The 19,540-nt window shown below is 48.9% G+C and overlaps 1 protein-coding gene across 1 annotated transcript in view; it reads left to right on the top strand.

Annotated features, from left to right (window-relative positions):
• The window catches only part of ryr1a (ryanodine receptor 1a (skeletal)), a 72,097-nt gene that overhangs the window by 2,181 nt on the left and 50,376 nt on the right, over positions 1-19,540 (top strand). The window contains exons 2-35 of the mRNA XM_072659533.1: positions 3,067-3,186; positions 3,290-3,382; positions 4,857-4,931; positions 5,052-5,130; positions 5,601-5,713; positions 5,864-5,963; positions 6,357-6,453; positions 6,556-6,630; positions 7,328-7,484; positions 7,747-7,914; positions 8,428-8,549; positions 9,076-9,247; positions 9,339-9,474; positions 9,631-9,726; positions 9,851-9,969; positions 10,055-10,188; positions 10,312-10,553; positions 10,704-10,896; positions 11,366-11,582; positions 11,706-11,810; positions 12,009-12,112; positions 12,285-12,368; positions 12,733-12,892; positions 13,193-13,340; positions 13,476-13,681; positions 14,295-14,469; positions 14,811-15,019; positions 15,137-15,495; positions 16,225-16,354; positions 16,492-16,652; positions 17,626-17,788; positions 18,111-18,197; positions 18,547-18,773; positions 18,958-19,402. Coding sequence (XP_072515634.1) covers positions 3,067-3,186; positions 3,290-3,382; positions 4,857-4,931; positions 5,052-5,130; positions 5,601-5,713; positions 5,864-5,963; positions 6,357-6,453; positions 6,556-6,630; positions 7,328-7,484; positions 7,747-7,914; positions 8,428-8,549; positions 9,076-9,247; positions 9,339-9,474; positions 9,631-9,726; positions 9,851-9,969; positions 10,055-10,188; positions 10,312-10,553; positions 10,704-10,896; positions 11,366-11,582; positions 11,706-11,810; positions 12,009-12,112; positions 12,285-12,368; positions 12,733-12,892; positions 13,193-13,340; positions 13,476-13,681; positions 14,295-14,469; positions 14,811-15,019; positions 15,137-15,495; positions 16,225-16,354; positions 16,492-16,652; positions 17,626-17,788; positions 18,111-18,197; positions 18,547-18,773; positions 18,958-19,402 — 5,271 coding nt within the window. The remainder of the gene's footprint in view (positions 1-3,066; positions 3,187-3,289; positions 3,383-4,856; positions 4,932-5,051; positions 5,131-5,600; positions 5,714-5,863; positions 5,964-6,356; positions 6,454-6,555; positions 6,631-7,327; positions 7,485-7,746; positions 7,915-8,427; positions 8,550-9,075; positions 9,248-9,338; positions 9,475-9,630; positions 9,727-9,850; positions 9,970-10,054; positions 10,189-10,311; positions 10,554-10,703; positions 10,897-11,365; positions 11,583-11,705; positions 11,811-12,008; positions 12,113-12,284; positions 12,369-12,732; positions 12,893-13,192; positions 13,341-13,475; positions 13,682-14,294; positions 14,470-14,810; positions 15,020-15,136; positions 15,496-16,224; positions 16,355-16,491; positions 16,653-17,625; positions 17,789-18,110; positions 18,198-18,546; positions 18,774-18,957; positions 19,403-19,540) is intronic.

Raw genomic sequence — 19,540 nt, 5'->3', positions numbered from 1 at the left:
AGATGTGATGGTTCAGTCAGGAGTGTACTGTAGATGTGATGGTGGGTCAGGGGTGTACTGTAGATGTGATGGTGGCTCAGGACTGTACTGTGATGGTGGTCAGAGTGAAGGGCACATCTTGACTGACCATTATGGCAAACTGACCTCCAGGTTGTGAGGAATGTGACCTTACACTGACCACTGCTGATGTACTCTTGAACCAGGCCTTTAACCCTGTGTTACTCCAGCCCATGTGGCACCACTATTCATCCAGGTCCTCAGTTTGAGTCTTGGTTTTACTCAGTGGAGTTTAAGCTCTACTGGTAATTCTACTATTTCCACTACTGTAATAAAACACGTTCAGTAGATAAAAGTAATTATAATGTAAAAATGCCCAGAAATGAGTGAAATAATCTTCTTATATTCATACAGCCGACTCAAAATGTGGAACAGTAGATATGCAGTCTCAGTTTTAGATCATTTGATCAGTGTGGTCCTGAAGTAATGCAGTCACAACCATAAAAGTATTGTAATGTGTAACGGCACCGGGGCGTCTGTAACCGGGCCGAGCTGTTTCTACAGGCGTCCGTCCAAATCCAGCTACAGCTCTTTCTTTTTATAGGGCCATTAGCAGAAGCAGAAAGGTGGCCAGTGTTTGGTATGGTCAGGGCACTGTGTGTGTGTGTGTGTGTGTGTGTGTTTTAAACACTTGTGAACTGTTGCACAGTGTGATGTTTATCTGATATTCCAGATCCTGTTCAGTTCATATTGAGTTCCATGTTTTGAACAGGCCAGTCGGGTCCGTCCGGCAGCGACTGACGTTAACAGCAGCGAGAAACACAGAAAGCTTCAGACACGGCCGTGAACAACGCTGAGGCCGAGAGCCAGCGCGATGCTGCTTTCTCTGGCTCTATATATACCCCAGAGGAGGGATTAGCAGCTCTCTCAGTCACTCCATGAGCAACAGCTGGTTGGTTCTGTCTATTTAAAAGTGGGTTAGATGGTCCCTCTTAATAAAAAGTTCCCTTTAATGAGAGAGAGCACAGGTTTATAGCTCGTATTTGGGACTTCGGTGGGGATCTGTGGTCCACGGATCTCCAGAGTGACTTAAACGAAGCTTCTACTGTTTGATCTCTGTGTTCAACCTGACTGTCTTTGATCCCTGTGTTTAACCTGACTGTGTTTGATCTCTGTATTCAATGTGACAGTGTTTGATCTCTGTGTTCAACCTGACAGTGTTTGATCCCTGTGTTTAATCTCATCTCTGTGTTTAATGTGAATGTGTCTGGTCTCTGTGTTTAATGTGTCAGTGTTTGATCTCTGTATTCAACCTGACAGTGTTTGATCCCTGTGTTTAATCTCATCTCTCAGTTTAATGTGACTGTGTTTGATCTCTGTGTTTAATGTGACGGTGTTTGATCCCTGTGTTTAATGTGACTGTCTGGTCTCTGTGTTTAATGTGACTGTGTTTGATCTCTGTGTTTAATGTGACTGTCTGGTCTCTGTGTTTAATGTGACTGTGTTTGATCTCTGTGTTTAATGTGACTGTGTTTGATCTCTGTGTTTAATGTGACGGTGTTTGATCTCTGTGTTTAATGTGACTGTCTGGTCTCTGTGTTTAATGTGACTGTGTTTGAGCTCTGTGTTTAATGTGACTGTGTTTGATCTCTGTGTTTGGCCCAGCTCTTTAGCTTTGTGTGCTGCAGATAAAGACACACTAGTCATGCTCGGGTTACCTGCCGTTACTGTCTCTCAGTGTGTGTGACGTGCTATTATGGTCTGTATCCTGAGGGTGGTGGAATGTGTGTAGCAGGTGCTGCAGCCAGAAATAGAGGAACAGAGGGAACGGGAGTGGGGGATGAGGAAGAAAGGAGATGGAGGAGAATGATTTAAGGCCTTCAGAACTCCCCTTACTGTCACTGCGGTGGCCTGAGGAGCTGCATCCTACAATCTGAGCTGCTTCAGGCTGTACGGCGTCAGTTTACTTTGTTGGGTATAATTCAGAACTCTGGGCCACGGTCGGAACCATTCAGTCCAGCTGGCAAAAAAGTCTAAAGCCGTAGAGCTGTTTCCCGTGTCCCAGAATGTGCACAAACATGCCGGAGTTGGTTTGATGAGGCTTGTATGTTGGCACTGGTCTATTTTGAATGCTTATATCATGCACACACTCACCCGGCTGCAGCTGATCCCTCTAAATGTGTTCTGGCTGTAACTCGAGCCTGTGTGAGGATTAGCATCATGCAGCCTGATCAAGGTTATTCAGAGTCTGTCACTGCAAATCATTACCTGCTGAAACACGGCACACTCGCCCTGCTGCTCGCTGTGCAGCACACAGGACAGGAAGCAGGGCTGTCTGAAGTGTCATCATGGGGTTGACTCAGGAGTGCACCACTCCAGTCCTGGAGGGCCGCTCTCCAGCTAACTCTGGTAGCTGCAATGCTTAAACACACCCACTTTGCCTGGTAATGAACTGATGAGGTGTGTTGGAACAGGGCAACCACCAAACTTTGCTGGAGGCCGGCCCTCCAAGACTGGACCCCTGGCTTAGATCTTGTTTATCCACCAAGTCCACCAATGAATCAGATCCCCCAGTTTCCCCACGTTACCCCCAAATGTACTCAACCAGCCAAGACATGTTAACTAACTAGGAGTAACTAACCCCACCTCATCCTCCCCAACTCCCTAACTCACCCCACCTCAAGTACTGGATGGAGCTCCTCCACCATCATCCCAGAGAGTACAGTTCCTCCACTGCTCCACAGCTCCTCAATGCTAGGGGGCTTTATACCCCTCTAGCCCACGCCTGGCATTAGGCAGTATGGAGCCAATAGGGTCATGATGTTGATCTGCTCCAGAGAGTCCTATTCTATTGGCAGTACTTCTTCTCTACAGGGACTAGACAAGCTGTGTGTGTGCATTTGCACATCTGTGTCAGCAGCAATGGGTGCAGCTTAAAGTAGCTGAATGCGTTCATTAGAAGTGGTGTCCACAAACATTTGGACATTAAGTGTAACTTGAGCGCAAAGAAGACAAAGAAGCAAACATCAAACATCTGAACACATTGTGTGTGTGTGTGTGTGTGTGCAGGAGGATCAGGTGGTGCTGCAGTGCACAGCTACTATACTGAAGGAGCAAATTAAACTGTGCCTGTCCTGCGAGGGATTTGGGAATCGCCTCTGTTTCCTGGAAACCACGTCTAACGCACAGGTACTGACCTCGCCTCAGACTCAGACACCTCCCCACACTGTGAGTCATCAGTGCTCTGGGCTTCTGGGCTTTTGTGTATCAGCACTGTTGCCTCGTCTTTCAGAATGTGCCGCCCGATCTGGCCATCTGCTGCTTCATCCTGGAGCAGTCCCTTTCCGTCCGCGCTCTGCAGGAGATGCTCTCGCACACCAGCGAGGTGAGCACACGCATACATCCAATCAGCACACACATACTGTCTGATACTGTATTTATTAGAAACACTTTCCTTGTCTTCCACTCACTGGCCACTTTATTAGAAACACTTTCCTTGTCTTCCACCCACTGGCCACTTTATTAGAAACACTTTCCTTGGGCTTCCTCACTGGCCACTTTATTAGAAACACTTTCCGTGGGCTTCCACTCACTGGCCACTTTATTAGAAACACTTTCCTTGGGCTTCCACTCACTGGCCACTTTATAAGAAACCCCTCTATGGAGCTTTTACTCACTGGCCACTTTATTAGAAACATCTTCCTTCTCTTCCACTCAGTGGCCACTTTATTAGAAACACCTTCCTTGGGCTTCCACTCACTGGCCACTTTATAAGAAACCCCTCTATGGAGCTTTTACTCACTGGCCACTTTATTAGAAACATCTTCCTTCTCTTCCACTCAGTGGCCACTTTATTAGAAACACCTTCCTTGCCTTCCACTCACTGGCCACTTTATTAGAAACACCTTCCTTGCCTTCCACTCACTGGCCACTTTATTAGAAACACCTTCCTTGCCTTCCACTCACTGGCCACTTTATTAGACAGGGCGGCTGCAGTAGACCAGCCAGGTGGAGCTACAGGTGAGGGGTTTGTAAAAAGTGGTCTGGGGGTGCAGACAGGTGACGATGAAGTGAGATGATTGGTTGTGTATGATCTTGTTTCTAATCTTCCTCCATGCTCATCCTGGTCAGGCTGTGGATTTGGATAAATGGGTACGTCTGTGTGTGTTTCCTGTCTGTGCTGTGAAGATGACCCTCACTGTGTGTTTCTCTCCTGTCTGCTCTCTCCTCACTTTCCGCTTCCGCCCTTTAACAGCAGTGTGACACCAGAGTGACTGTGCTTACGTTCCTCTGCCTAAACAACACAGCACACTTAGTCAGCACAGCACACATACACGACACGCAAAGGGCCGCTTCAGGTTGTAATTAAGGTACACTATATGGACAAAAGTAATGGGACATCTGCTCATTCAAAGCTTGTTTACATATATCAGTCTTAAAGACACAGTGTGTTTAATTATAAGGGATAAAGACTGGTTGGAAAACATTAGTGTAAATATGAGTCATATGAGGAATATACAGACACACAGACGTTATAAGTAGGATACAGAGCCTTTAACTGAATACCTCATTATTACTGACTGAATCTGATTTTCTAGGATTTCTCTGTTTGAACTTCTTTAATCCCACTTGGGTCTTCTTTCATGGTACTGCGTCTAACTGTGTTGTGTTTAACCCTGAGATTCAGCCCCTGTTCTTACACACTAGTCCACACTAATCCCACAGAGTTAGTTCCTCTGTAACATGTTGACCACACTCTTAAATCATCACTGCGTCTCTCTCACACACACACACACACACACACACACACACACACACACACACACACACCTGCTGAAACTGTTCTTGATTATTTCCAGTCGTCGCAAGGCGGAGGCCATCGGACGCTGCTGTACGGACACGCCATCCTGCTCAGACACACACACTCAGGCATGGTGAGCCACTACCCTCCTATATGAACACCCTGACATCACCCGTCTCTCTGATCCGCTGTGTGATTTATTACATCAGTATGTTTCTCATATTTACTGAGATTTCCTCTCTTCACGTTTCAGTATCTGAGCTGCCTGACCACCTCACGCTCCCTCACCGATAAGCTGGCCTTCGACGTGGGCTTACAGGAGGACTCGACAGGTGGGCCGTGATCTGTGTTAAAGCTGTCTCTGTCAGTTCTGTTAGCTATCAGATAAACTCCTGATTATCGGGACGGTTATTGAAGTAAACAGAGTTTTAAAAAGCTCAGAGTGGCTCAGCAGGCCGCAAGCTCACATCTCCGGTCACGCTGCTTTACTATCTGCAGCCGGAGCCTGAGAGAGCACAGTTGGCCTTGAGCTCTCTGGGTGGGTAGATGGCGCTCTCTCCCCTCATCACTCCCATTGTGATGCTGGCAGACAGGCACAGTCTGTTAGTGGGAGTGTCAGAGCTAGAGACCTGGCGCTTTCCTCCAGGTGTGCTGGCTGCCTGATTCGAGAAGAGGAGGGGGTTGACTTCACATGTACTGTAGGAGGCATGTCCTTGTCCTCACCCTCTCAGTGTCTGGAGCATTTCCTGTGATTAATCGATTAATTATGACAGCCTTGACAGGTGTGCATGTTTCCTGGCAGGTGAGGCATGTTGGTGGACAATCCACCCTGCGTCCAAGCAGAGGTCAGAGGGTGAGAAGGTCAGGGTGGGTGATGACCTCATCCTGGTCAGCGTGTCATCTGAAAGGTACCTGGTGAGTATGTTCAATGAAAATGATCATAAGCTGTGTCTGAGTGAATTACTGTAGGCTGGATGGGTGGGGCTAAACTGCTGCGTTAGGAGTCACTGTTGCTTTTGGAGAGGCTGGCTACACTGGGATTGAGGTGTTTGTGTGTTTTCACAGCATCTGTCCTATGCTAGTGGAGATCTGATGGTGGACGCCTCCTTCATGCAGACCCTGTGGAACATGAACCCAGTCTGCTCCGGCTGCGAACTGGCTGAAGGTGTGTCTAAAAACACCACTCAACCCAACTAGCTGACATCTACAGTACCATAGTCATACAGTTTGAACAGTGGAAGCGTTTAGGAGGAACAGAGAGCAGCTCAGCCACCGAGTGTCTGTCAGACCACGTAAAGCTACGGAGCGGGGTCAGGGCCGAGTGCTGAGAAGCCTCCAACTGACTCAGTAACTGCAGCAGAGCTCCAGACCTGCTGCTGCTGCTGCTAGAGCTTAGAGCAAAGGGGGACAGGCTCCAGATGAATGCCTATGAGTTTAGAATGGGACGTCATAAAAGGGGGAATGTGGAGGTGTCCCAATACTTTTGTCCATATAGTATAACCACGGAAGCAAGTCTATTAGAGAACAGTAGTCAGATTCACTGTGTGTTTGTACTCAGGGTATCTGACTGGGGGCTACGTGCTCCGACTCTTCCATGGGCACATGGACGAGTGCCTGGCCATTCCTGCTGCTGACCAGGGTGCCGACCAGCGCAAGTAAGGGAAAAAACACCCCGACCCAAGAGAACACACACTCAGACAGGCCTGCAGACTCTGCTAATGACACCTAAACATGTGTGCTATCTGTGAAATCCTCAGAAATGCCCATTACGAGGGAGGCGCTGTGTGCAGCCACGCAAGGTCACTGTGGAGGCTGGAGCCTCTTCGTATCGGGTGAGTTCACTAACGTAGCGTCAACAGCAGCAACCACAAAACGAGCTAGAGATAAGGGTTCTAGATTGTTGAGTTCTGAGTTTTCAAGTCCACCTTTAATAAAACTGCATCGGCACTTAAGGAGGAATGGATCATTTCAACAAGAAGCTGCTGAATAATAATCAGCACAGCAACTGAAGAGTGTTACACGCTGCACGTCCACCACAGCTCCAGACTGAGAGTGAAGCTCTGCAGGAGATGAACCAGCACATCACAATCATCCCAAACCCCCAAATTCATTAGAAATTGCACTACTGTCCAAAAGCATTCAGCTGCTTTAAGCTGCACCTGTTGCTGACACAGATATGCACATGCACACACAGCCTGTCTAGTCCCTGTAGAGACGAACTGCCAATAGAAAGTGTTGATCATCCAGCATCCGGACCTCGGCAATCAAATCCTCACAGCAATGCTCCTCCAAAATCTAGTAGAAAGTCTTCTTCTCTGGACAGTAGAGGCAAAAGCAGGATCAGCTCTTTTTAATAGCCTTGATTTCAGAAGAAACGCTGAATGAGCAGATGTCCCAATACTTTTGTCTGTATAGTGTAAATGTTAATGACTGAAGCTGAACTGAGGGGAAGGTCCTCGCTGATCTTTCGCAGTAGAAGCTGAAGCTGAGTAAGTGTAACAGGCTACAGCTCACCTCTTGTTTCCACAGGTGGAGCGGCAGCCACATTAAATGGGGTCAGGCCTTCAGAGTCCGTCACATCACCACGGGGAGGTACCTCAGTCTGGACGATGAGAAAGGCCTGCTGTTAGTGGATCCTGAGAAAGCAAACACCAAGAGCTCTGCTTTCTGCTTCAGAGCTTCGAAGGTCGGCCTGCCGGGCGTAGAAAGCATCACACTTTACTGCCACTGCCTCAGAATTCTCTGCATAATGAATCAGCTGTGTGAGACACGGTTCTACCAGAGTTCTGAGAAGAGTTTGGCTCTAGAACCTGCTTTTAAAATCAGATCATTAAAATGGTGGAGGGATACATGCTGCAGGGTGTAGTGCGGCTACAGAAAGTAGTCCCTAAAGAAAACTTGGTGAGGCGTGTGGGGTTGATCTGCTGCCTCTGTGTGGTTTGTTGGAGCAGGAGAAGACGGAGGTGACTCAGAAGCGAGATGTGGAGGGGATGGGGACCCCCGAGATAAAGTACGGCGAGTCGATGTGCTTCGTCCAGCACGTGGCCACCAGCCTGTGGCTCACCTACGCCTCTGTAGATGCTAAATCCGCTCGCCTCGGCCCCCTGAAGAGGAAGGTAGAGATGCTCACCTGCTGTTTCCCTTTAGGCAGTGTTTTATTTGCGTGGTCTCTGAGTGTAAATAACTGCAGCTACTTTCTTCTTTCATTTGTCTGTGGCCAGCAGGAAGGGCATGAGGGTATACTAATATTTCTCAGTGATTATTTAAGGAACGTGACAGAACACATCATCATTCATTCGTTCCACGAATTAATCAAAATATGAAAAATCTAATAAAAAACCTTAGAAAACGACCTAGACACTCTATAATCCCTATAAACAACCCCATAACTTCACTAATTCAAGTTGTTTGATAATTACATTTTAAATGATGCTAATATGAAGAAAAATCACTACATCTACCTGATGTGTGACAACAGTGTGATTCTTTTATATGTATACATTTTAATTATTATTATATTATTTGCATAAACCAACAGTTCTACATTTGTATTTTTTTTTAAACTCAAATTTTGTTTTTTTTTTTATTAACAAACCCGCCGTAAAGTTGAACACACTGTGTTTCTGTAGGCGATTCTTCACCAGGAGGGCCACATGGACGACGCTCTGACCGTTGCTCGCTCTCAGACTATGGAGTCTCAGGCTGCTCGAATGATCTACAGCACTGCTGGACTCTTCACGCAGTTCATCAAGTACACACACACTCTCACACACACACACTCTCACACACTCAGCATCATGTAGCAATTTATTAGAGCTAATCTCGAGAGTTTAATACCTGCGTCCTTCCTCTATCATGTTCCGCAGTGTGGTCAGGCAGAGTGCTGAGTGTGTGTAAGTGGCCGGGCGCTCTCTCTCTCTCTCTCTTTCTCTCTCTCTCTCTCTCTCTCTCTCTCTTTCTCTCTCTCTCTCTCTCTCTCTCTCTCACACACACACGGCTGATTAAGAGTGAGGGCTGAGTGCTGATCGTCCTCATAAAGACATGCTGATCTGAAAGCTGATCCTCCTGTAGGGGGGCTCCTCTGTGTGTGTGGGAATGTCAGGGAGGGTGTGAGTGGTGACGGGCCGAGGGTGGTGAGATGTTTGAGTCCTCCTGGTGGTGCATGGTGACATCACCAAACACAAGCGTGGTGTGTGTTCTTGTGTGGTGATGGAGTCCCTCTCTCCCTCTCTCTCTCTCTCTCTCTCTCTCTCGCACAGGAGTCTGGACTCTCTGAGTGGGAAGAATAAATCTCCTGGTCCTCCTCAGCCTCTGCCGCTGGACGCTGTGGTTCTCTCTCTGCAGGATCTGATCTTCTACTTCAGGCCTCCAGAGGAGGAGCTGGAGCACGAGGAGAAGCAGAGCAAGCTCAGATCTCTGAGGAACCGACAGAACCTGTTTCAGGAAGAGGTCAGAGGTCACTGAATCATTCAGGATTCTCTGTGTCTGTAATCACAACAGCGTGGATCTGAACTCTCCCGGTCCCCCACTTCTTCCACAGGGCATGATCACTCTGGTGCTGGACTGCATCGACCGCCTGAACGTGTACAACACAGCGGCTCATTTCTCTGAGTTTGCCGGGGAGGAGGCGGCTGAGTCGTGGAAGGAGATCGTTAACCTGCTGTATGAGCTGCTGGGTATGAGCTCTGAACTACACACAAGCTGCTGCCGAGGCAAAATTCAGCGTTCAGTGCGGTGTCAATCAAACGAACAGATCAACTTAAACCTTTAAGCTGTGAATTTGATTCGGTTCATTACTGGTAACGAATGCGGTCTGTGTTCCTTCACTGCAGCGTCCCTGATCAGAGGCAACCGGGCCAACTGTGCCCTGTTCTGTGATAATCTGGACTGGCTGGTCAGCAAACTGGACCGCCTGGAGGCCTCCTCAGGTACGCAGACCTCACTGGCCGCTTTATCAAAAGCTCCATAGCTCCACCTTGCCTGCATACAGTTTACCCCATTAACAGTGGTCAGATATCTTATTTGCTGGATTTGATGGAATCTGTATCTCAGGTATCCTGGAGGTGCTCTACTGCATCCTGATCGAGAGTCCTGAGGTGCTGAACATCATCCAAGAGAACCACATCAAGTCCATCATCGCTCTGCTGGACAAACACGGCCGCAATCACAAGGTCAGCGCCATGCTCGCTCGTGTGATATCACCCACGACTGACCCGCAGCGTATCTGACCCCAGTCCTGTGCTTCTCCTGCTGTAGGTTCTAGACGTGTTGTGCTCTCTGTGTGTCTGTAACGGTGTGGCTGTGAGGTCCAATCAGAACCTCATCACAGAGAACCTGCTTCCAGGCCGTGACCTCCTGCTCCAAACCAACATCATTAATTATGTCACCAGGTAATTACTCAGGAGACCGCTTCTGGATCATCGCCCAGGCTGTGTCTGAGGGTCTGATTGGTGCAGAAATAATGACTTTGAGAGAAAGAGAAGACCCCTCTGTCTGTGTTCTGGGTTTTGCAGCATGAGGCCAAACATCTTCCTGGGCACCTGCGAGGGCTCCACTCAGTATAAGAAGTGGTACTACGAGCTGATCGTGGATCACGTGGAGCCGTTCCTGACTCCACAGGCGGGTCACCTGCGGGTCGGCTGGGCGCTGACCGAAGGCTACAGCCCCTACCCTGGAGGAGGAGAGGGGTGGGGCAGTAACGGGGTCGGGGATGACCTCTATTCCTACGGCTTCGACGGACTGCACTTGTGGTCAGGTGAGGGGGTCACGTGCGTTCAGAGGTCTGGCCTTGAGGTTAGAAGTTGTTCCTCTGGTCTCGTCTCGTGTTGATGTGAAGCCTGGCTGAAAGGCAGAGGCTGCTCTCCGCTGTTTAATCCTCTTTAGTGAGTTTGGCGTCTCCTCTCAGGTCGGGTTCCTCGCCAGGTGGCTTCACCCAGTCAGCATATCCTGGCAGCCGAAGACGTGGTGAGCTGCTGTCTGGATCTCAGCGTTCCCAGCATCTCCTTCCGCATTAACGGCCACCCGGTGCAGGGCATGTTCGAGAACTTCAACCTGGATGGCCTCTTCTTCCCTGTGGTCAGCTTCTCTGCTGGCGTCAAGTAAGAACCTGCTGTACCATCTGATAGAACCCGAAACATGTTCTTAGAGAGTACCAGAATTCTGATTTATTTATTAGAACCATGTCATTATTTATTAGTTAAAACACCATTATTTTTTATTCATCAGCATTGTTTTAGAACCCCAGCAGGATTTACTGGAGTATTTCATTAGAACCCCAACATAATTTATTAGAACCTTGACATAATTTACTAGGACCTCATTATGATTTATTTGAACCCCAAAGTAGCTGATCGGAACCACACAATAATTCATTAGAACCACCAGAATACTGATTTATTAGAACCTCAGTATGTTTTAATAAAACGTCAGAATACTTCATTTTAATCCTGACATCCTTCAGTAGAACCCCTGAATGTTCTAACAGCAGCTCGGTTCTGATGGGTTCTGCTTCTCTGAACGCTGTGATGGAGTGGATGTGGTGAAGGTGCTGTTTGTCTCGCTGTACAGGGTTCGTTTCCTCCTGGGTGGTCGCCATGGTGATTTTAAGTTCGTGCCCCCACCGGGTTATGCTCCGTGCTACGAAGCGGTGCTGCCCAAAGACCGTCTGCGCATCGAGCCCATCAAAGAGTATAAACACGACTTCAACGGCGTGAGGAACCTGCTGGGCCCCACGCAGTCTCTGTCCCACACTGCCTTCACCCCCAACCCTGTGGACACGGTGCAGGTGCGACCGCTGCTGCTGCTGCGCTGATTTCATAAATACTAGCTTTTATCCTAAAAAGACAAAAGTTTGTGGACACTCCTTTCAATGAATGCGTTCAGCTGTTGTTTTCTTCTGTATGTGCAGATCGTTCTTCCTCCACATCTGGAGCGGATCAGGGAGAAGCTGGCTGAGAACAGTCACGAGCTGTGGGGCGTCACGCGCATAGAGCAGGGCTGGACCTACGGACCGGTGAGCTCGGATTTGACTAGAACTGCTAAATAATCCATCAGACGCCTGATCTGATCTGATCTGATCTGTTTGAAGCGTCACTCAGTAAAATGGTCATTGTGTGATGAGTGGAGTCCTGCACTGTCTATCTCCACTGATATGAAAGAGCTGTGTGTGTGTGTGTGTGTGTGTGTGTGTGTGTATGTGTGTTTGGTTTAGTTTCGGGATGATAATAAGAAGCTGCACCCATGTCTCGTGGACTTCCAGAGCCTTCCAGAGCCGGAGAAGAACTACAATCTGGCCATGTCTGGAGAGACACTCAAGTGAGTGTGTGTGTGTTTGTGGGGACGTTTGGCTGTCCAAGCTGATGGTCAGCTCTCTGAGGTTAAGCTAAGGGTTAAATTGAGAACACACATCTTAAACATATGTCTTTCTGTGTGTGTGTGTGTGTGTGTGTGTGTGTGTGTGTGTGTGTGTGCGCGTGTGTGTGTGTAGAACTCTGCTGGCGTTGGGGTGCCATGTGGGAATGGGGGATGAAAAAGCTGAGGAAAACCTGAAGAAGACCAAACTGCCCAAAACGTGAGCACTGACCTCATCTCTCTAACACAGCACTGACCCTGCATATAAACAGACACACAGACAGATAGAGAGACAGACCACTCACAGCTGATGGAGGAAGATCTAGGAGGGAGGAAATTTCACCAGCTGACTTGTTGGTGTTGGTGCAGCGGTGTCTCCTATTACATACAGAACCACGCTGGAGTTCAGTGAGCTCTTCAGAACCTCCCGTTCTTTCACTGATGTGTGGAAGAGAGACAGACTGCAGGACTAGAGGCCTGATTTTACACACCTGTATACACCTGTCTGAATCACACACCTGAACTCAGTGATGAGGAGGGTGTCCCAGGCTTTGCTTGTTTAATGCTGTACTCTTTGACCTCAGCTACATGCAGAGCAACGGATACAAACCCGCCCCTCTGGATCTGAACCACGTCAAACTGACCCCCAATCAGAACACGCTGGTGGAGCGTCTGGCTGAGAATGGACACAACGTCTGGGCCCGGGACCGAGTGCGGCAGGGCTGGACCTACAGTATCGTACAGGTATCGTCTCTATCTAGTACTGGGTGCTATAGCGGTTCCTTCAGTATAGCGGTTAAAAAGGCCACAGTGCTGCAGTACACTCTCAGCTCACACACAAACACACACACACCTGGAGGGGCGAGCCAAACACTTTCTGAACACAGTCTAACCCGGGGTTAAACTGACTGCATTAAGGGCTGGTTTATCCACTAGACCTGCCCCAGGGCTCGGTTTCAGTTAGTGCAGGAGCAGTGTGGTGAACACACTTGGCGCTGATGGAGGTTTACAGAGGTCTGCTCTGTTTTTGCTGCTGGTGTTCAGGACATCGTGAATAAGCGGAACCCTCGTCTGGTACCGTATAATCTTCTGGATGAGAAAACCAAGAAGACCAACAGAGACACGGTGTGTGCTGCGGTTCGAACCCTGATCGGCTACGGCTACAACATCGAGCCCCCGGACCAGGAGAGCAGTGAGTGTGTTCAGCTTTGAAAGACCGAAACCGTCCTCATCAGTTCTGGAACAGACGCGTTAATGAGAAGCTGCTGCAGTGAGGTGTTAACTGTGTAACTACACTGACCTGCTCTGAACACACTGCCCCCTACAGGTGGTCATGGTGTCGGTGAAGGCAGCGGGAATAAGATCCGAGTTTTCCGGGCGGAGAAGTCGTACGCTGTGACCCAGGGGAAGTGGTACTTCGAGTTTGAGGCGGTGACGGTGGGGGAGATGCGAGTGGGCTGGGCCAGGCCGAGTGTCCACGCCGATAAAGAGCTCGGCTCAGATGAACTGGCGTACGTCTTCAACGGTTTTAAGGTAATGAGTGTAGTCCCAGTCAGATCTCCTCTAACCCCAACTACAGTCAGGACCCGTCCATCCAGGGCACACTACCAGAGCCTGAACTGTGCCTGCACTTCTGTCCATGTACACATGTGACATTCAGATATTAAAGCAGCTGTATGCAGCATTTGTACCTTAAACCAGCAGCTTCAGGATCATGCTGAGGCTCCACTGACTGGAACAGGGAGAAGGGCGTCTCCGTCATTCCCACTCCGGGCCGGAGCGCTGCTGCTACTGCACTATGGAGCTTTGGTGGTGGAGCTGCAGGAGGAGAACCTCTCTCCAGAATTAGTGTAAAATCCTGTAGTATTACTCTACCACCTCAGCCCACATGCTGCTCCACCTTCAGATCAAGCTTCTGCAGCTCTCGCACTGTCCAGAAATGCATGTTCTTTAGTGGTGGGATTACATTACAAGCGTGAATTACATTTCCCGGCCATAGGGGGAGCCCAGGAGCAAGAAATGCCAATTTTCCATAGTGTTGCTTGAAAGTGATCTACACAGCATTTCAGTCCATGAGCCTGATGTTGACATTATGACTCTATGGCTTTGCTAATGAGGGATGTGTTTTTGATTTGGTGGTGTCCAGGCTCAGCGCTGGCACGTGGGCAGCGAGCCTTTCGGGCGTCAGTGGCAGCCGGGCGATGTGGTGGGCTGCATGATCGACCTGACTGAGCAGAACATCATGTTCACCCTGAATGGAGAGATGCTGATCAGCGACTCCGGCTCTGAGATGGCTTTCAAAGACATTGATATTGGAGAGGGTAATCAATCACATTAAAAATACAGTCACTGAGGAGGGAAACGTCACAGTGTAACAGTCACTAATCAGTCTGGTAAAATCCATAAAAAATCTATTAATATTAATTCAGTTCAGTTCTATACTGTTGATGCACACCAGCTTTCCCACCTAAACACATCAGAATATCTGCGTCCAAATACTTATGACCAGTGAAAATTACCATCGCATCGACAGTACCTTCTGATCCACCTTTGTCCAAAACCTCAGTTTACAGATTATCTTAAAAGAAAGAGCTGATGTGACTGCCAGGACAGTGGATACAGTCCTAAAGTATGTGTTTAATGGGGGTGTGTCCTTCCTCAGGCTTCATCCCCGTGTGCAGCCTGGGCCTCTCTCAGGTGGGTCGAATCAACCTGGGCCAAAACGTGAGCAGCCTGCGATACTTCACCATCTGCGGTCTGCAGGAAGGCTTCGAGCCCTTTGCTATCAACATGAAGAGAGACATCACCATGTGGTTCAGCAAAAGCCTGCCTCAGTTTGTGCCCGTTCCAGCCGACCATCCTCATTTCGAGGTAAGAGGAAAAAAGAGAAGCCTCAGGTTTCAGCTTCACTAAAGCTCCTAATGGAGAGTACTTTCCCCAAATACCTGCCTTCACTCATCTGTGCTCCTCCACCCATATCCTTTCTAGGTGTCTCGTGTGGACGGCACAGTGGACAGCGCCCCCTGTCTGAAGCTGACCCACAAGACGTTCGGATCTCAGAACGCTAACACGGACCTGCTGTTCCTCAGACTGAGCATGCCCATCGAGTTCCACGAAACCTTCAAGGTGCCAGCAGGCCGGACCCCCCTGACCCGCGCCCTCACCATCCCGGAGGACGAGGTGCTGGAGGTGGACCCCAACTCAGACTACGAGCTCTTGAAGAAATGCGCCACCCGCAAAGAGCAAGAGGAGAAGGAGAAGGAGCCCTCGGTGCCTAAAGAGCTTCCTGGCATGAAGGAGGGCGAGAACGAGAAGGACACCACCACAGAGAAGAGCAAAAAGAAAGGGTGAGCGGACAGAGAGGAACAATCGTAATTATACTAACAGATGAAGTACTACTACTCAACGAGGAGCAGTTTCATACTTACTATTACACTAGAATTAACACTAGCAGCAAAAGTATTGGGACACCTGCTCATTCACTGTTTTTTTTAAATCAAGATTATTAAAAAGAGCTGATGCTGCTTGCATTCAGTGACAAAAGTGATAGTGTGGTCAGGGTGTTTTAAGAAGCTCCACTGCTCCACAGCTTCTCAATGCTGGGGGGCTTTATACCCCTCTAGTCCACGCCTGGCATTAGGCAGCATGGAGCCAATAGGGTCATGATGTTGATCTGCTCCAGAGGGTCCTATTCTATTGGCAGTACTTCTTCTCTACAGGGACTAGACAAGCTGTGCCAGCAATGGGATGTGCCTTCATTTGGCCACAAACATTCGGACTAGCTGTATATTATTATTATATACTAGCTGTAATTAGTGATGATGATGTAATTGTTTCTGATGATGAAAATTGCATTAATAATCAAAACTGTCTTCAATACCAAGTTATTTCATATAAATATGCAAATAAAACCATAAATTTAGTAACAAACGGACAAAAGGCTGGAACTGCCAGGTGGTGTGAGTGAGTCCAGTGTGGTGTGATCAGACTGCTCCTGGCAGGTGGAGTAGATCAGTGAAGGTGAGGAGCTCCTGAGAGCTGGATGTAAGTTGTTCTTGTTCCGGTTTGGGTTTCAGGTTCTTCTCCAAGGCTAAGAAGGCTGCTTTCATCACTCCTCCACCTGTAGTGCCCACCGTTCCCCGCCTGGTGGAGGACGTGGTGCCGGATGATCGAGATGATGTGGAGATCATTTCAAACACGACTACAGTACGACCTTCAGAGCAGCACCACACAGTTTCACACAGTTCACTAAAGCCACGTGGTGTCCTGCACTGAAGCTACATCACTACTAAAGAGTGTGTGTGTGTGTGTGTGTGTGTGTGTGTGTGTGCTTCTATCCGCAGTATTACTACTCGGTGCGTGTGTTTGCAGGCCAGGAGCCCAGTGGAGTGTGGGTTGGCTGGGTGACCCCTGACTACCACCAGTACGACCTTCATTTTGATCTGAGTAAAGTGAGGAACGTTACCGTCACTGTCGGAGATGATAAAGGAAACATACATGAAAGGTAAAGATCAGTCGGCCATAGCAACAACAACAACAACAACAACAACATCAACAACTACAACAACAACAACACTAATAATAGACTTCATTTATTTTACTGTACTGAGACATACAGCACAGCTCAGAGTGAAACACAGACTGGACACCTCTTCTAATGAAACCATCCAGCTACTTTAAGCTGCACCCATTGCTGACACAGATGTGCAAATGCACACACACAGCTTATCTAGTCCCTGTAGAGAAGAAGTACTGCCAATAGAATAGGACCCTCTGGAGCAGATCAACATCATGAACCTATTGGCTCCATGCTGCCTAATGCCAGGCGTGGGCTAGAGGGGTATAAAGCCCTCTGAGTTCCATCCAGTACTTTTGGATGGGACGGGTTAGGGAGTTGGGGATGATGATCCTGCAATCAAATCCTCACAGCAATGCTGCTCTAAAATCTAAAAATGCAGAGAAAAGCAGAAATATGCATACACTATAAAAACCTCCACCATTTTAATGATCTGATTTTAAAAGCAGGTTCTAGAGCCGAACTCTTCTCAGAACTCTGGTAGAACCGTGTCTCAGGCATCAGGCAGCATCTTCATCACCATTAGGTGAAGAACTTTCTGTGAGGAGCTTTTATTAGAGCTTCAGACGTCTGCTTCCCTTCACCTCCACTGTAGAACCACAGCTCTGACTGGGGGAGCTTATCTAGAACCTCCACTGTAGAACCACAGCTCTGACTGGGGGAGCTTATCTAGAACCCAGCGTTTCACACCAAACCCACCAAACCCCCCAAACCCCCCCTCTGAGTGACTCTTTTCATCTTAGCTGGTTAATCATGTTTAATTAGAGTGTTTTGCACTGACCCAGGATCAGTACACACTTTATTAATTATAGTATACATGTGTACTTTGTGCAGTAGTGTGTGTGTGTGTGTGTGTGTGTGTGTGTGTGTGTGGTTAAAGCCTCTGCTCTTCTCTCTCCAGTATGAAGCGCAGTAACTGTTACATGGTCTGGGGTGGAGAGTTCAGCAGCTCCCAGCAGACCCGCATCAGTCAGGAGGACTTTGTGATTGGCTGCCTTGTCGACCTGGATACGGGTCTCATGACCTACACGGCCAATGGGAAGGAGGTCAACACCTTCTACCAGGTGAGCCTCCTGTGTGAATATTGTAGGGTGGAGCTGGAAGCCACATGGAGATGCATCATCCTGCAGTGCTTCTGCACTGGCTTTAATGGGTTTCTGCAGCTGTGAGTGAGGTCAGTATTGTGGCTGAATGAGGAACTGCAGGGTCCTGTGACCTCAGGGTCTGGTGACCAAATGTTGATCAAAGTATTGGCTGATTATTTTTTTAACATTTTAACATCTCTTTCATTTGTGCAGATGTTTGATGGAAACGTAGCTACCGTGTGTTCTAATGCGGTCACTGCAGTGCTAATGTGCGTTAATGATGAGCTGCTGTGTGTTTCAGGTGGAGCCCAACACCAAACTCTTCCCCGCTGTGTTCTGTTTGCCCTCCAGCCAGAACATGCTGCAGGTGGAGCTCGGCAAGCTGAAGGTCTGTACTGGAGATTGACACCAAATGCTGTGTAACGCTGCCTTCAGTTACTTTACAGCGTGCTGCTAAAGCAGGGTGGGGTTCGGCTGTGGCTGTGAGCGAACTCTCCACACTGAAGTGGGGGAACATTCAGCGTCTGCAGGGCATTCTCTTATCCACGGTTTAGGACATTAAAGGATGCAGTTGATAAAGAACCATCCACCAATGCAAAGAACCTTTTAACCAATCCTGCCTTCCAGTCTCACTCTGAGTCGTCAGGGTTCTCCATATAGAACCACTGAACCCCTGCCTTTACTAAAGAACCCTTTTTTAAGAGTGTATTCTGATGTCTGATCCTCTCTTCCTCCAGAACATCATGCCCATCTCAGCAGCCATGTTCCGCAGTGACCGGAAGAACCCGGTTCCGCAGTGCCCGCCCCGACTCGACGTCCAGATGCTGACCCCAGTTATCTGGAGCCGCATGCCCAACCACTTCCTGTCCCCAGAGACGGGCCGTGTTAGCGAGAGGCTGGGCTGGATGGTGCACTGCACCGAGCCGCTCATCATGATGGCTCTGCATATCCCAGAGGAGAACAGGTACCGCACAAGTATACGGACAAGCCCCACCCATACAGCAGTTTAGCCCCACCCATTCAGCCTACAGCAGTTTAGCCCCACCCATTCAGTCTACAGCAGTTTAGCCCCACCCATTCAGCCTACAGCAGTTTAGCCCCACCCATTCAGCCTACAGCAGTTTACAGGCTCTTTAATGTCCCTGCAGGTGTATTGACATCCTGGAGCTGTCTGAGCGGATGGACCTGTTGAAGTTCCACTACCACACCCTGAAGCTGTACGGTTCTGTGTGCGCGCTGGGAAACAACCGAGTGTCGCATGCACTCTGCAGCCACGTGGATGAGTCTCAGCTGTTCTACGCCATCGAGAACACGTATCTGCCAGGCCCGATCCGCAGCGGCTACTACGACCTGCTCATCTCTATGCACCTGGAGTCTGCCAAGCGCAACCGCCTGATGACCAACCGAGAGTTTATTGTGCCCATGACAGACGAGACACGTAGCATCACGCTGTACTCAGACGCAGAGAAGGCCCACGCGCTGCCCGGCGTCGGCCTGACCACCTGCCTGCGGCCCAAACTGCACTTTGCACCCACCGGGTTTGTGGGGACCAATGCCGACCTGTACACACTCAGCCCCGTCATACCGCTGCAGGTACACAGAGGATAGCAGTGTTTACTGCATGCTCATATTATATAATGGAATTGGAGAGCTGGGGATGAGGAGGTGGGGTGATCATCATCCAGCATCCTGACCTCACTAACGCTCTTGTCAGTGAATATAATCAAATCC

Source organism: Salminus brasiliensis, chromosome 16, assembly GCF_030463535.1.
Source record: "Salminus brasiliensis chromosome 16, fSalBra1.hap2, whole genome shotgun sequence".
NCBI classification, from domain to species: domain Eukaryota; kingdom Metazoa; phylum Chordata; class Actinopteri; order Characiformes; family Bryconidae; genus Salminus; species Salminus brasiliensis.
Note: the sequence above shows the minus strand (reverse complement) of the source record. Positions and strands in the feature narration are given on the sequence as shown.